Source organism: Petaurus breviceps, unplaced genomic scaffold (genome assembly GCF_028583685.1).
Source record: "Petaurus breviceps papuanus isolate PSGF00001 unplaced genomic scaffold, PetGlider_PUasm1.0 138, whole genome shotgun sequence".
In the NCBI taxonomy this organism is placed as follows: Eukaryota; Metazoa; Chordata; class Mammalia; order Diprotodontia; family Petauridae; genus Petaurus; species Petaurus breviceps.
Genome location: NW_027185694.1, coordinates 11,089,661 through 11,107,666, shown reverse-complemented (window position 1 = coordinate 11,107,666; position 18,006 = coordinate 11,089,661). Strand labels below are relative to the sequence as shown.

The 18,006-nt window shown below is 39.1% G+C and overlaps 1 protein-coding gene across 1 annotated transcript in view; it reads right to left on the bottom strand.

The window, feature by feature from the left end:
- The window catches only part of GALNT12 (polypeptide N-acetylgalactosaminyltransferase 12), a 51,106-nt gene that overhangs the window by 18,179 nt on the left and 14,921 nt on the right, over positions 1-18,006 (bottom strand). The window contains exons 4-5 of the mRNA XM_069105692.1: positions 6,941-7,126; positions 2,717-2,834 (exon numbers count right to left, since the gene is read on the bottom strand). Of these exons, the coding sequence (XP_068961793.1) occupies positions 2,717-2,834; positions 6,941-7,126 (304 nt within the window). The remainder of the gene's footprint in view (positions 1-2,716; positions 2,835-6,940; positions 7,127-18,006) is intronic.

The window sequence follows — 18,006 nt, the reverse complement described above, 5'->3', positions numbered from 1 at the left end:
AAGGAAGGAAGGAAGGAAGGAAGGAAGGAAGGAAGGAAGGAAGGAAGGAAGGAAGGAAGGAAGGAAGGAAGGAAGGAAGGAAGTATGGATGAATTTGTTCTTGCTTCCAGTTTTTGAGAATTTTATGTAACAGGGTCTAAAGTTCATCAGTCTTTCTCACCAATATGATTAGAGGGTCTCCTAAAGACCTCTCTAGGAATTGTTCACCCTGGGGAAAAAAAAAGACTTGATAAATAAGAACCAAATTCATGACCTACTAGGGCACGAGGAATTTGATGGATTACTTTGAGTAATAAATTCTAAAAGAATTGGGCAAAGAGAACTTGCTGGGCTCCTTTACCCAGAAAATGTAGAAGGTGGAAGTAGAACACAATATATACCTTGAATGGTTAGACCTTGAGGTCATGTAACTCAATGAAAGAGGTTCTTAAGGACATCAGAGATATTGTAGCCCAACCCACTCTAAGACTACATACTACTTTGTGTAACCCTTTCTGGCTATTGTTATGTGGACTATCGGTAAAACTGAGATTTACTAAGGGAAGGGATACCCAGTCTGTCTTTTCTAAGCCACTTAAGGTTTAGGAAGAAAGTCCCAAGATCTGAATGAGAAAATGACTCTCAATCATATGAGAAAGTAGGTACAGGATGGTCCCTGGATATGGAAGAGTAGGAGAGAGGGGAGGGATACAGGACATATATACTCTTTATTTCTAGAACTAGATTGGTGAAACATATCTTCAGACTGCTTTCTCTATGGACAATCTCCAGCTGAGATCGAATAATATCTAACATTTCTATAACTGCTTTAAGGTTTACAAAGTGTTTTACATATGTTCTCATGTGATCCTCACAACAACCCTTAGGAGTCAACAACCAAAAGTTAGGTGCTATTATTATCTATATTTTATAGACAAGGAAACTGAGGCAGACAGAGGTTAAGGGACTTCCCTATGGTCACACAGCTAGTAAGTACAGTAGTTAAGAAGACGTGGGTTTGAATCTTAGCTCATGAAGTTCAAATCCAGCCTCAGACACTTAATAGCCATGTGACCCTGGGCAAGTCACTTAACCTCTGTTTGCCTCAGAGGCAGAGTAGTTCATACATCATGGATCACCTAGAAGACTATCTTAAGTGTCCCCTGTTTCTGGCAGAAGTCATCTGTGAAACTAGAAACCACTCACACAGGTAGGCAGCTAAGTAACTAAGGAAGTCTGTTGGCCTACCATCTCCCCATGTTAGATGTGCTCTAATCCAGGAACCATTGCTTAGTATTGTTATTAAGTTTATTCTAACACTATGCCTGGTACATAGTAGTGACTCATTCTTTGTTTTTCGAAGAGAACCAATGACATCAGAGGGCGATGTCTTAACTTGCACATGAATTAGATTTAAGTGAGGCACAGTTAAGTAAAGTCATCAACCTCACTCTTCCAGAGTCATCAGAGTCCAGTGGATGATCTTGGCATCTTCAGTGTCTGACCAAGCTCTAAGCACTCCACAGCATCTGCTTCAGCTGCCTTCATGGTCTACTGGAACAAACTGTTTTCATCTATCTGTTCTGCCAGAGGAGTCTTCACATGCTTGGGGCAGACAATCCCCTAACCTTACACTGATGGGTCCCATGCTCTCTCCCATTGGTTACTCTCAACCTGGTTTAGCTTGTCTGCCAATACCATTTACCAGGGTGTGGCCACTGTGCATGCTACTGCTACTTGGAGCCACAGGTGACAGGTGGACACCAAAGGTGGATGAGCAGCCCTGAAAAGGGCCCCACAAGCCCTCATACCAGAGGTGCTAGTCCTCCCTAAATGGTCCACACACGCCCTGGCACACAGTAGGTATTTAATCAATGCTTGATGAGTGACTGATTCTTGTCACGAATTAGCATAAACATAAACCATAGGATTTTTTTTTGATCCAAACTACCCATGGTTTTATTGCTGTAGGGCAAGGGTCAGCAAACTACAGCCTCCCTGGTCAATTCTGGTAGACTTGTTTTCACATGGCCTATGGCTATAGAGATAGAAATGGTTTTTATCTAAACACGACAGGATTTAGTAACAGAAGTTTGTCTAGTTCTGGCAAAGAATTCCCAGTAAGGAAACTTCCTAGCTTCCTTTGATAATGCAGATGAACAAGTGCCCTACAAAACACCTGGTCACAGACAATTGCCTGGAGTAAAAAGAGATTAAGTAATTTGCCTATGGTCATACTGTTAGTGTTAGAAGCAACACTCAGGTCTTCAGTTTGTCATCTCCTTCTCCAGCTCATTTTACAGATGAGAAGACTGAGACAGAGTTAAGGGACTTGCCCCACAATGCTACTAAGTGTCTGAGGCCAGATCTGAACTCTGGAAGATGAATCTGCCTGACTCAAGGCCTGGCACTCTCTACTCCACCACCTAGCTGGTGATGCATTTCTATTATCAATACGGAACTGATTGTTTTATTTTAAATTACTGATGGAGTTACCAGTTTGTAAAACTAGCCAATATACCTGGTAGAATGGGGCAACCTGAGTTAAGCTCTCACACAAGTAAAAGTTACAACATAAAGCTAGTAAAGGTTGTGTGCTTAGTGTATCCACTAATATGGATGACTACTGTTAGAGAGCATTCCCGCTTCTTTACAAACAGTCCATATCTTTACATCCAATAGAGGTCAGCCGAAAATTTGCTAAAATTTAATTCAAATAATTAATTGTAATACTTACCCTAAATGAGAACTCAAGGTTTTCTCCTCCCCATACTTCCATTCCTGTATCATAGGATCCAAGATACTCAAAATATCTCTTATTCACAGCAAACAGTCCACCAGCCATGGTTGGGGACCTAGAAAATATGTCCACATTGATTCTAATATAGGCAGAAACAAGTTACTGAACACTTTAAAAGGTCAATCATGGACACATCTTCAATCCTGTTAGCATAACAGGCTCAAGCTCAGGTGTAGATTAGAAGCAAAGGGAGATGTTTCCATTTACTTGAGCTTCTTTTTGTCTTCTTATATTCAAGGGCTAGCCCTCTCTCTAGAAGTCAAGTTTAACAGCTTCTGACTCTTCTTACATCTACCCATTAGGTTCTGTTATGATTAGGTGTTCTTTTCCACCGCATTTTAATCCAAATATAGGTTGCCCTGGATATAGGCAAATTAGATCTCTTTGAAATGGAAAAAAATTTATGTATAGGTACTTAATCCTTCGGGGACTTATAATATTGTTAGCATGAGTACACCTTGTACTGGCACAGACTGCAACCCTTCAGTGACTCAGTAGGGAGTCTCTGAGAAGCACTGTAGCTAAAAAAAAAAAAACATCACCCTATGGCCAGCCTGGGGATGGGTTTCTCCAACCTTGGTTAGGCTACTCCTCAGACTAATAAACATACAGTTTGCCACTAGGCCTTTATCTGAAACCCTTTCAGCTCAATATCACCTGTTAACATCAACACTCCACTGGTACAGCCAATGAGAAACTGTTGCAGTTTAAACCCAGGGACACCAAAAATTACTGAGGTGGGGGCTCTGCCTACATAAAAAACTGTTGCGGTTTCATGATGTTTTGTGGTAGGACCATCTTTTGAGTTCAGAGTGAGACCACCTCTAATCCAAGCATAGGTATTTATTGAGATTGATGCGTCTCATGAAGTGGACTAAGTTGCAAGAGTAATCAGCAACTTCAGAGAAAGCAAGATGGATTTTTATAGAGTAAATATGCTGATTACATAATCAAAATTTACACAGAATATAGGAATATGATTAATATTAAAAAGGCAGGAGGAGTTTACTAAGGGATTAGGTAGAGGAGGGGGTCCCATCTATGGCTCAGTGGTTAAACATTCTAGTTTTGCTGCCCTTTAATTGGCTAGCTATTGTGGTCCTGTCTGGTCAATACAAGAAAACAACTGTTCAAATATGTGAACTGGGTCTGGGGGAAGTTGCTAGGTAGAGGCAGCAGCTGGGTTCCCATCACAAGGACACACCTGCTGTTTCTGTGAAAACCAAGGGTTCAGGGACACACCTGCTGTTCCAGTGAGCAATGAGGCATATATGAAGAAGTTAGGACATTGGAGGGGGTTGGGGGTGGCTGGAGAGGAGCTAGGTAGGTACAGTGGAGCTTATAAAGTTAGAATACTGGGGCTGAGGGCAGCTTTATTAGGATTCCATCAAAACGACAGTAAGGCCTGGCACTAGTATTTAAGAAACCTAGGACTTTAGTGGAATTATACATGGGAAAACAATATTGATTACCAGCTACAATCAGCTTATATACAAGTCAGATTTTGAGGGGAAAATGGCCTTTATTCAGTCCAATTAGGATTTTTGAGTGAAAATGAACAATTATACCCCAAAAGTTTGATTAATACACTGATGTCACTTAGAAAGGGCAGATTCTCCTGAGGTGCCTGGATCCTGTCCTGTTTTCTGTGTCTATCAGTGACTTGAGCATATCAAATTTGGAAACCTTATCAAGTTTGCAGTTGACTCAAAGCTGTAGAGTTAACAGGACAAATAATAGAATCAAGATTCAAAAATCATAAAATAGGCCAGAATGATACCTAAGCTGCCATGGTTATCAAATTTAAGAGGGCCAAATTTAGTCACGTACTTACTCTAAAAAAATAATTTGTATAAGTAGAGGCTAAAGGAGATTTAGTTTGTCATTTCATTTAAAAAGTCATTTCATTTAAAAAAAACCTGGGTGTTATAATTTAACAAAATCTTAATATAAATGAGCAGTGAACAATGTGACACATAGATAGATGCTTTCAAAAAATATGGCTAATGTAATCTTGGGTTCTATTAATAAACTGTGGTATAAAGACTAGTGGAAATATAACAACCTATACTAGACAGCCCAAATCTAAAATACTGGGTTCAGTTCTGAGAGTCATACTTTAGAAGGATGTTAACAAACCAGATTTCGTCCCCAAGAGGACAACCAGAATAGTGAGAGTTCTAGAAATCATGTCATAAGGAAAAGCTGAAGTAACTGGGGATCATTATTAAGGAATCTTATGGGAAGAGGGTAGGAATAATCAATAGCTTCAACTAGTTAACGAGTTGTTAGTACCTGTTTACCAAAAAGAATCAAATTTCTCTTGGCATGGTTTGTTCTTGGTGAAGCCATCAGGGCTCTTAAATCCCCAGAACTTTTTTCCTCTAGCATCACCTTGACAGATGGCTGCTTCAGTCACCCAATACTTGTCCATGCCTATATGACCAAAAACTAAGCTCCAATCGACTTTAACCCTTTCATCTCCAGAATCCCTGCCCTAAGACACCCCACAGTCCTTATAGGTTGTCTCAGTCATCTACTATAACTAGGTCCACCTTCAACTAGGCTTTAAATCACTCTCCAGCCATCTACTTCTCAAACACTAAGGATGACCTCTCCTCATTCCCATCTACTTTCCAGTTCTAGAACTATAATCTAATCAACTCTGTCACTACTACTATAAAGGGTATACCAATCTACTTCTCCTATGGCTTTATACACCTTTCTTATAACTTTCCAAATCTAAATAAACCTCTTTGGCCATCACTCTCCTCTATGTTGGCTTCCCCATTAGAATATTGACTCACAGAGGGTAGGGACTATACATACACTTTCATAGTTCTATCCCTAGCAGTTAGCACAGTGCTTGGCAAACAATAACAGTTTAATAAATGAATTTTCACTTTTACAAGTCTTTTCTGAGTACTCTGGGAGAACATTTGCCTGGAGACTTGAACTAATTTAAAGGTGCTCCCTTTCTATTATAATTAGAGCACCTAACATTTATATAACACTTTAAAGTCTTCAAGTTCGTTTATATATCTCATCTGACCTCACAACTGTGAGATAGGTGCTATTACTATGCCTATTTTACAAATAAGGAAACTGTGGCCCAGAGAAATTGAGTGATTTGCCCATGACCGCACAGCTTATTTATAAGGCTCAGAAGAGGGATTTAAATCTAGGTCCCTGCAGACTCTTTCCACCATACCAGGATACCTGTAGGCTTTAATTCCCCCCTTTGTCATGCTTATTCTAACCTTCCCAGTTTGAAGAATACTTTCTTTCCCTAAAAAAAAAAAAACAACTCTACCGAGTCAACAAAAGTCCTAATTAGGGGAGGTCATTTCCCAGACCACAGCTTACTCCATTATTAACCTGTCACCTTATGAACTGGAGTTTACATAGGGGGTGGCAATGCAATGAGAACCTAAGTAGTCTAATGGAAACTCAAAAGAACACATAGTTTTCTTGACCATTATTAACTTCTCTTCTGTACCTGTCCATAACTTTACTCAACTGAACAGGGTTAAAAAGGGCTTAATTATGATTTAACTGGAGTTTCATAGGATTAAAAGATTATAGATGCATAACCAGAAGGGACTTTACTAGGTTTTATCCATCTTAGAAACTAACAGCCCTATCCAAAAGATAGAAAGCACCAAATTATTCAACAAATACATACACACACACACATATTTGAGAATAAGGACAGCTAAACAACAGGTAGCTCAAGAGTTTCTAACAAGAATTTTTTTTTTTTGCTTTTTGGAGGGGGGAAGGCAGGGCAATTGGGGTTAAGTGACTTGCCCAAGGTCACATGGCTAGTAAGTGTTAAGTGTCTGAGGCTAGATTTGAACTAAGGTCCCCCTGACTCCAGGGGGGAGTGCTCTGTTCACTGCGCCACCTAGCCACCCCCAATAATTTTTTCTTGAGGAGGTCAATGGGAAATGGTAGTCCATAAAGGGCTGACAGCAAGATGGCAACCAACTGAAGATTTTCTCATGAGGTTTCCTAGGTATCCAAGTGTCCAAGTCCAGGGCTTTGATACTCCAGGTCATGAAGAAAGACTCATATCCATGAGAAGAGCCATTGTTACAACTGATTTGTAAAACAATAAGCATGAAAAATCATGTAAAGCAGAAATAAATGATTCCTGACCTGATGACATCAATCTTGGAACGCCTTCGTTTTTGCTCCTTCTCTGGTACTACATGCCAAGTGAATACCAGTCTCCAGTCAAAACCTCCAATCTGTGGCTCCCCTGAATTTCCCAAATACTCAAAAGTATTCCAATCAATGACATCTATCACAGGACATACAACTGCTGATTCTTCTTCATGAATCCTGAAAAGAGCAGTTAAATGTTCTCCCCTTAGTAAATCTGAAAATTAAAGGTCTCTTTACACTTCTATTTTGAAAGGTAACTGTCCATAATTATCCATAATTGGGTTAGACTTGTCATGTTACCATGACTAAAAATGGAACTGGCTACTCTCTGAGGTAGTGAATTGTCCATTGCTGCCAGTGTTAGTGTAGAAATTTGATGACAATGTTGGGAATGTTGGAGATAGGATTCCTACAGGGGGTGGGCGTTTAGACTAAATGAACCCCAAAGTCCCCTTTGAGACTGAAATCTTATGTGAACATTGGTTCCTGCTGTAGAACATAAGAAAGCTAAACATATTTATTCATAGTCAGTATTTAATTAAATAATACATGATTAGCCATGACAATGATATTGTAAACAGAACCCCAAATAGTGATTTTTATCTTTGCTTTTCCTGGATATCATAGCCTATGCTTGGTCTTTAACTATTCAATTATTCACCAAGCATTTATGAAGCACCTATTGTTTGTCCCACAAATGTGCTAAAACTATGAAAGATACAAAAGAAGTAAAAGATATTCCTGCTTTTGAGCCACTTATGGTTAAATTGGGGAGGCAGTCCATACACAAAACCACTCAAGAAAAATCAAGTCACACTATGTCCAAGCATGAATTCAGGCCATAAAAACATAGCTGCCATAAGACCATCGGGATCAACTATAAACAGTCTGGAAACAGTTCATGGAGAAAGTAAGTCTTGACTTGTGTCCTGAAGGAGGCACAGAATTCAATACAATCAATATTTTGAGTCCCTACTTTGTACAAAATACTGTGAAGGCTACAAAGGGGAGAGAGGCAGAGTCTCTGTCATAAAGAGCTTAACTAAAAGGCTTGGGAGGGGGGTAATGAAGAGATAAGACAAGTATGTAAATAACTGTAACACAAGGCATGATGTGATGTGTCTTGGCAAAAGAACACTGTGTTCTTGTGGTTTCAGAGGAAGAAAAAGCTGACATTCAATTGCAAGATACAGAAGTTTTGTAAAGATGGAACTTGAGATAAACCTTAAAAAACAAATAGGAGTTTGGCAGGCTAGTACAGGGCACAGGAAAAGCATGAGTAACGCATGGCCTAGATGGCACAAGAAAATGCCAAATGGGGTCATGAAGAGTCGGACACAAGTGAACACAGATAAGCAACAACAACTAACACCTCTGATTAGGAGATGTGATATGACTTGGCAAAGAAGACTGAGAAGGAGCTATTAGAGAGGTCAAGTGTAAAACCAACAAAGAGCAACGTCACAAAAAACCCAGACTGGGAAAAACACCCAGGAGGAGATGGGGACCCACAGAGTCAAAGGTCACAGAGAGATCAAGAGGGTTGAGGGCTGAGAAGAGGTCATTAGTTTTGGCAATTAAAAAAAAATCACTGGGAACTTTGGAGAAAGCAGCTTCATTTGAGCAATCAGGCCAGAAGTCAGATTTGTAAAATGGGTACAGCAGTGCCTTGCTCTGACTTTCTAATATTTTTATCGCTGATCTTGTTATTAATATTCTCATGAAGCCCATCTGTCAATTTTTTATTGATTATACTCTCGTCTGATACAGGAAAAAAATAAAAGCTTATTGATGATTTTTCAAGGAACCATAACTGGGAACTTCCTAAGAGGACATCAAGAATATTAAGGTCATAGGCTTCCCTAGATCCTGTTTAAAACTTGTTAAGCAGATGGCGCTTCATATTTCTGTTGTTGATTGACAATAAGTAAATATATGATTTCATACAAATAAAAAGTACAAAACTCCCTTTTGTTTAGCTTTGGAATCTAGTCAAAGTCTGTTTCTGTTGTGGATAGATGTATATGTTTCATGGCTGTCACCCAGGCCTTCATCACTTCAAGCTCAAATTGATGTAGCAATCTCTTAACTGGTCTCCTTCTTCTGCATAATGCTGCTCCAAAATACTGCTTTCATTATGTCTCTACCCTGTTTAAGAATTTATAATGGCTCTACGAATACTCATGTGTAGTATCATATCCAAACTAATTCACTTGACATTCAAGGATCAATGTCTTCCTCTGTTAAATAGGGATAATATCTGCTTTACCTACCACAAATTGTTGAGGAGAAGATCAAATGTATGTGAAAGTACTTTGGATAGAACGATAGAACTTGGCAGTTTACAAATATATATGGCACTGTGTGAGGCACTTTATTACAAAGAAATACAAAGTATGACTTTTATTCAATGAGCTTATGATATAACTGAGAAATGATACACATATGCACATATATGAGCTGTTAAATAATAAAAGAGCTAAATAACAATAATCATATCCTGCCTGTGGTCTATAGCATTAAAGCTGAAACGAGAAAATAGGTGCATAGATAAGACACCCACAGATTCTCGTATTTAGAAGGCCCTTTCTACTTTATCTTCTATTTTGCACTGTTTTAGATAACAATGGATTCTAAAGAATAAAAACTAGCAGAATATAATAAGACAAACTTGATACATATAAGTGAGCTGGTGTGACATAATAGCAAAGGGTACTGGATACAGTTTCGGGAAGAGTTGGCTTTAAATCCTATCTAAACAATCAATAGCTCTATGACCCTGAGCAAGCAAGTCACTTTACCTCTCTTAATCTCAATTTCCTCATCTGTAAAGTGGGGATAATAATAACAACCACCCTGAAGGGTTGTTGTGAGAATCACATGACATGTTTAAGATGTGTGACAAACTTTAAATTAAGTGTTCACTATGACTGCCACAGCCAAGGCAGTTCTGATTCTTATGAAATCTAATGGCTCAAATCTAGGCCACTGTGGTCTAGAGTTATTGTCACATTAAGAAGATGTTAGGGAAACCAATTCAGTTCCAAAGATATCCATGAGGATTATATTCATATTCTACAGGCTTTAAGTCTAGATAATAGTACAGAACCCGAAGGGCCACTTGTAGGGAGCCAAAACATCTGATCCAGGATCCAGGCCATTCCTTGGCTAGCTCCAGGTTTTCCCAGTGACACGGCCCTTCCTTATGGCCAGCTCTAGGATATTAGCCAGAAGGGGTTAGCTCACTACAAGATTATTAATACATTTAGATACTATACATCTAGTATGGGAACATCAAGGACATAATAGCTTTCAAGGTCTGCCTGACATCATGGAACTGAACAAAGCAGTAATGGAAAATATAGTGACCAATAGTTACCTTCTTTGTCTCTTTGCTCTATAAAAATCTTGTTGAGAGTATCAATAAATGGAGTTCTCTCCTGAACTACCAGCCTGGCCCAGTTCATCTTTCTCATGTCTCTGCTCACACTTGATGCTGGCATCAAGTGGCCCCTGGTAGCCACTATAAAAACTCCCATGGAGCCTTCTAAATTGGCCTGTTCTCTATAGAGAAAGTCTGCCTTAAGGCTTTCCCTGAGCTTGATCTAATATGGACTGGTACACATCCAAACCCTGATTCATTAAGTTCCCTCAGAAACAGAACATCCTTAATCTGATAGATACTCAGCTTCCAAACTATTAACACATCTGGTAGATTAATAGTAAATAGTTTTCCTTTGGATATTCTGTATTGAGTTAGATTCTAGAGTCAATGGCAGAGTGATTTGGCTCTTAGAACCTTTCAACCAGGGTCAAGGTTACTCTCAATCTAGTGGCATTGTCTGTCCACTGAACTGTCCTTGGTACCTATTACTTCCCCAGTCCCATCCTAGCCCCCACCCCCACCAAGGTCTTTGGTAACTGCTAGGACATTTTCTGTGGCAAAGAATATTTTACCCATACCATATCCCTATATTTGTTGTTGCTATTGTTCCGTTGTTTCTGTCATGTCCAACTCTTTATGACCTCATTTGGGGTTTTCTTGGAAAAGTTAACTGGAGTGGTTTACCATTTCCTTCTCTAGTTCATTTTACAGATGAGGAAACTGAGGCAAATAGGGTCAAATGATTTGTTCAGGGTCATACATTAAGTATCTGAGGCTGGTTTGAACTCAAGCCTTCCTGACTCCAGGTCCAGCACTCTATCTATTGTGACACCTAGCTGCTCATAACCCTATGTAATAGGCAGCTATTTTCTTCCATTTGTGAAGTAGGAAACCAAAATATGGGATTAAAATATCTAGTTAAGACTACACAGTAAGGTGAGGCCAACATGGCTACTGTAGTTGTCCTAGTACATAGAATGATATGACATTAAAAAGCACTGAGAGTTACTGCGGGTAAGAAATGTAATCCCAGCAGAGGCAAAGCCAAGATGGCAGAGTAAAGGCAGGGACTCGCCTTAGCTCTCCTGCATCCCCTTCCAAATACCTCTAAAAATGACTTGAAACAAATTCTAGAACAGCAGAACCCACAAAACGACAGAGTGAAACAAATTTCCAACCCAAGACAACTTGAAAGGTTGGCAAGAAAGATCTGTTGCACCAGGGTGAGAGAGGAGCACAGTCCAGCACAGGAGATAGGGTCCCACCAAACCAGAAGCAAGCCTTGGGGGCAGCCATGGCAGTTTCCAAACCTCTCAGCCCAAAGATCCTAAAGCCAACTTGGAAGATCAGCCGGAAGGGTCTGTCACACCTGAGAGTGGAGTGCAGAAAAGCACAGCCCCAACCCCAGCCAACCAGGAGTAGGCCTTGGAAGTGACTGAATTAGTAGTGGCAGCAGCTGCTTGCAGAGCTCTGAACCCACAGATGCTAAGAGGGTGGAACAACAGGTCAGAAGGAGATTGCAGAGGTCTTTTTTCTAGCACTGAGGCAGGACTCTGTTGCTTTGCCCATACTTGGATCTAGGTCACAGTCCTGGGTGACAGTCCCTGGGTAAGGAGGAGCCTATCAGAGTAGAGCAGGTAGCCACAGTGGAAGGGGGATCCTCATCACAGTTCCAGAGAAGAAAAGGGGGCTTATGGTCACTCACAGACCAGAGCACAAGCCAGGAGAGCAGTAAACACCTCTCCTTAGATCATATCACCTTTGAAGAACTGAAAACTTACGGCCCCTAGAAATATCTCTGAAAATAGCCACACAAAACCCCTGAAGGGACTGTGCACCCTCCACCCTGGAAGCTGAGCCCTACTTTAACAAAGTGTTAAAAGTCAAGTAATAGGCTGGGGAAATAAGCAAACAAAAGAAAAAAAAACTCTGACAACTGAAAGTTACTATGGTGACAAGGAAGATCAAAACATACACACAGAAGAAGTTAGCAAAGTCAAAGCTTCTATATTCAAAGCCTCCAAGAAAAATATGAATTAGTCTCAGGCCATGAAAGAGATCAAAAAGGATTTTGAAAATCAAGTAAAAGAGGTAGAGGAAAAATTGGGAAGAGAAATGAGAGTGATAAAAGAAAAAATAATGAGTCAACAGCTTGGTAAAGGAGACACAAAAAATACTGAAGAAAATAACACCTTAACAAACAGACTAGGCCAAATAGTAAAACAGGTCCAAAAAGATAATAAGGAGAATAATGCTTTAAAAATTGGCTAAATGGAAAAGAAGGTTCAAAGGCTTACCAAAGAAAATAATGCCTTAAAAATTGGAACGTAGCAAGTGGAAGCTAATTACTTTATGAGAAATCAAGAAATCAATAAAATGAAATAAAAACAATGAGAAAACGGAAGACAATGCAAAATATCTCATTGGAAAAACAACTTACCTGGAAAACAGATCCAGGAGAGGTCATTTTAAAGTTATTGGACTACCTGAAAGCCCTGATTTAATATTAAAAAAAAAGAGCCTAGACATCCTCTATCAAGAAATTATTAAGGAAAATTATCCTGACATTATAGAACCAAGAGAAATTGAAAGAATCCATCAATCACCTTCTAAAAGAGATCCCAAAGTGAAAATATTGCCAGAAATATTATAGTCAAATTCCAAAGCTCCCAGGGCAAGGAGAAAATATTGCAAGCAGTCAGGAAAAAAAAATTCAAGTAGGTGGTGCCACAGTCAGGATAACACAAAATTTAGCAGCTTCTACATTAAAGGATCAGAGGACTTGGAATGTGATATTCTGGAGAGCAAAGGAGATAGGATTACAATCAAGAATCACCTATCCAGCAAAACTGAGCCTAATCCTTCAGGGGAAAAATGAACATTCAATGAGACAGAAGACTTTCAAGCATTCTTGATGAAAAAAACCAAAGTCAAATAGAAAATCTGGCATTCAAATAAAAGACTCATGACAAGTAAAAAAAAGTTAAACAGGAAAGAGAAATCATAATGAATTTAGTAAGGTTAAACTGTTTACATTCCTACATGAGAAGATAATATTTGTAACTCATAAGACCTTTCTCATTATTAAGGTAGTTAGAAGGATTATATATACATATAAGTTACACAAGTGTGGGTTGACTAGGAAGGGATGCTATCTAAAAAAATAAAATTAATGTATAGGGAGAAAAAGAAAGGAAGAAGTAGAATGGAATAAAGTATTTTACATAAAAGAGGCAAGAAAAAATTTTTACAGTGGAGGGGAAGAGGGAGGAGCTAAGGGGGGGAAAGTGAACCTTATGCTCATCATAATTGACTCAAAGAGGAAATAATATACACATGCAATTGGGTATAGAAATCAATCTTACCCTACAGAAAAGTAGATGGTTGTGGATAGACAGATTGGAAGTGAATAAAAGAAGAAGGGGGAAATAGAAGAAAAAGCAGATTGGGGGAGGGATAGTCAGAAGCAAAACACTTTTAAGGAGGGGCAGGGTGAAAGAAGAGAGAGAACAGGATAAATGATGGTAGAGGTGATATGATAGAGGGAAATACAGTTAGCAACAGTAATTGAAAAAATTTTGGAACAAATTTCTCTGATAAAGGCCTCATTTCTCAAACATATAGAGAACTTAGTCAAATTTATAAAAATAGAGTCATTCCCCAATTGATAATCAAAAGATATGATCAGCTTTCAGATGAAGTAATCAAAGCTATCTATAGCCATATGAAAAAAATGCTCTAACTCACTACTTATAGGAGAAATATAAATTAAAACAATGCTGAGATGGGATGTGGGAAAAATAAGACATTAATGCAGTGTTGGTCGAGTTGTGAACTGATTCAACCATTCTGTAGAGCCATTTGGAACAATGCCCAAAGGGCTATAAAACCATGCATGCTCTTTGACCTAGCAATACCAATACTAGGTCTGTATCCCAAAAGAGATATAAAAACAAAAAGGAAAAGGACCTATATGTACAAAAAATTATAGATTATTTATAGAAATGAGCTCATTTCTGGGGGTGAAGAATTAAAAACTGAGGTAATGCCCATCAATTGGGGAATGATTGAACAACTGTAGTATATGATTATCATGGAATACTATTGTACTATAAGAAATGATGAGCAGGATGCTCTCAGAAAAACCTAGAAAGACTTGCATGGGCTGATGCAAAGTGAAATGTACTATGTACAATGTAACAGCAATATTGTGCAAAGATCAGCTGTGAATGACTTAGCTATTCACAGCAATACAATAATCCAAGACAACCCCAAAGTACTTATGATGAAAAATACTACACATCCCCAGAGAAAGAACTGATGATGTCTGAACACAGATTGAAGCATATTTTTTTAACTTTATTTTTCTTGATTTTTTGGTCTACATTTTCTTTCACATTATGAATACTATGGATATATTTTGTATGACTACACATGTATAACCTATATCAAACTGTTTGCCTTCTCAATTGGGGGGAGGAGTAAAGAGGGAGGGAATTTGGAATTCAAGTTTTTAAAAATTAATGTTAAAAATTATTTTTACATATAACTGGGGAAAAAATTTTAAATCAAAATTTTAAAAAAGGAGGAAAAATGTACTATGTAAGAACACTACTGTTCTCAGTGGCCAGGGCATGCAGGAACAACCAGAGATACAGATCACCATAGTCTTTCTTTGTACTCCCTGCCAGGGGCAGAGAACTGGTAGCATTCTTTCTCTAACACTGCAACTTCTCACAGTTACAAATTTATTATGTAAAGGAAACCAGAAAGAGAATTTGACACATCTGTCTCATTCCAAGATGCCACTACTTATTTTAATGTTTTCTTCTACAGGAAAAGTGGATTCTTTTTAAGTGGACATAAGTAAACTCTATTTTGTTTCTTCTAGTGTAAGTTTACATTTACATAGTGTTTTTAAGAACAGGCTAGATTTCCCTAGAAATTACAAAGCTCCTTTAATAACTCCAAGCTTCCCATGGATACAAAGGCCCAACTCTCTAATACAAATATCCTACCAGTGCTCTACAATGCAGTGAGACATGGAATACAACAATTTCCCAAGAATTAAAAATAAATATGACATAGAAAACAATGGAGGGTGTGAGTAAACAGAACATATAACCAATGAACAACTTCCAAAATGAACAGCAGTAAAGGATGTCATCAAGGAAAACTGGGATAGGGTAAGAAGAGGGGTCAACTGGTCAGTAACTCAACAAGCACTTGGGAAGCATCTGCTATCTGGTAGAAGAACAAAGGGACTGTCATATGGCAAGTGCAGGGGACAAGTGGACAAAATTAACTTTGCAGAAGAAAACAAGGATGGCCTTCAGTACTTTGGTGAACCCTCTACTGTAAAGCACAACAGTCCTAAATGATGAGCAGGCATGGAATACCCAAAGTGACGAGATTACACACTTACTTGTGTATTTCAGTATTAAAAGTCCTTTCCAGTCATTTGATACTCCCAATAATCCTAGGAGTTGAATATATCCCCATTTTACAAATAAGGAAACTGAGGCTAAGAAGGACTAAGTGAACTAACCCAAGGTCACACAACTTGGCAAAGCCAAGAACTAAGCCCAGGGTTTTCTAACACCAAAAAATGGATATAAAGCAATCTAGCACTGTAGGTTTAGCAACTAATCGATCAAAAAGCATTTTTAAGAGCTTACTATGTGCCAGACACTGTTTTAAGCCCTGGGGATACAAATAAAGGCAAAAAGAGTCCTGCTCTCAAGGAGTTCATATTCTAATAGGGAGGATAACAGGTAAATAACTAGGAATATACAAAGTGCATTAGAGGGAATTTTAGAGAGGAGCAGCTGGAGAAGTTTTGAAAATCCTCCTTCTGAATTTAAGCAGACTTGAAGGAAGCCAGGGAATCCAGCAGGCACAGGAGATGAGGGGGAACATTTAAGGTACAAAGGGCAGCCAAGGAAAAAGCACCAAGTCGGGAGATGGAGACTTGTGCACAAAGAACACAGACTGAGCAGACCACCAAAGCTGGATCATAGAATGTGTATTGCAAATGAGAGTGGAAGAACATTAGAATGGCTGGAAAAGGCCATGTCATTGTAACAGCAAGCAAAGTAGAATTTTTTGTGTTGTTTTTCTGGACTGAGTTTTAGCCAATCAAGCGCCTTTGATCGAATCAAGAGTCTTTGATTGGAAATAGTATATATTGCATTGCTTGGAGGGAAAAGACAGAGTAGAGAGAGGAGTAAAGCTGAGAGAGAGAAGGGTTGAGTGAGCTACAGCAACTTGCTTGTGGGAAGGCCTAACAGAAAAAATGTTTGTGATATCAGCACTCTTGTCTGTTGATCTTTGTTAATTTCTCAGACAGAAGCCCTGTCTATTGGTCTGTGTTAATTTCTCAAACAGAAGGCCTGTCTGTTGGTCTTTTTGAATGAATTGAGCTGAAGAGGGGAGACTGGCCTATTAAGGGAGGAGGCCTATTAAGCCCCTTTTAAGAGCTGTTAAAGTGAATTGAGATGATGGTGCTAGTAATGTGTATAAATATGGTTGTAGCCCTGTTAAGTTTTGTTTTCTTAGAAACTTCTGGGCAGGAACTTCTGGAGCCTGCTGTCGGTAAGGGGATTGGAGTGGAGCAGTCCCCATGAGGTGAGATATGGGGCAAGAGCAGAGAGCTGCCTACATGTGAACCCAGGCAAGAGTCAGTAGCGGTCAGCCCACAGAGGAAGGGCCATGGGATTTGGAAGTCAACCTCGAGTCAAGATAAAAGAGGACTTTACTTGGACACTGTGTATTGATTGAGGAGATCATGACTTACTGTGACCTAGGGGTGGATGGTGTTTGTATTTTCTGCTTCCCATTAAAGATGTGTTGTGCTAGGGGAGACCTTAGTCTAGGACCCCCTAATTGTGTAAACAAGTATTTTGGGGAATGTTACTGGATGCAATGATAAATCTTTGTGCCATATGATATACTGAGGGTTATGATATATAAATATATATATATATATATACACACCTACATATAAATATAGATATATAATATGTTTTGCTTAAGAATGTTGCTATGAATTTGAACAATGTTTAGTTTATTGGTGAATAGAGAATTCATTATACTCTAGTAGACCCTTAAAATTATTCACAGAAGCAGTCCTCAGGTGTGCTGCTGTGATTGGTGTTACAGTTATGAAGAACAAAGAGAAGATATTTTAATCTTGGAAGTAGGGTGGCTAGGTGGCACAGTGAATAGAGCACCAGCCCTGGAGTCAGGAGGACCTGAGTTCAAATCCGGCCTCAGACACTTAACACAAAAACTAGCCATGTGACCTGAGGCAAGTCACTTAACCCCAATTGCCCTCCAAAAAGCAAAAAAAAAAAAAATCTTGAAAGTAAGAAGAAGTCACTTGAATGTATTGAGTATAAAGGCTGACATGGTCAGAGCTGTGTTTCAAGAAAATCAATTTGTCAGCTGAGTAGAAGATGGATTGGAGTGAGAGGAGGGAAGGGAGGGATGGCGAGTGAGAAGAAGGAGAAGACAGAGGAGGAGGAGGGGAAGATAAGGAAAAAGGAGGGGAAGAAGAAAGAAGAAAAAAGGAAGGAAGGAAGAGGAGGAGGAGGAGGAGGAGGAGGAGGAGGAGGAGGAGAAGGAGAAGAAGAAGAAGAAGAAGAAGAAGAAGAAGAAGAAGAAGAAGAAG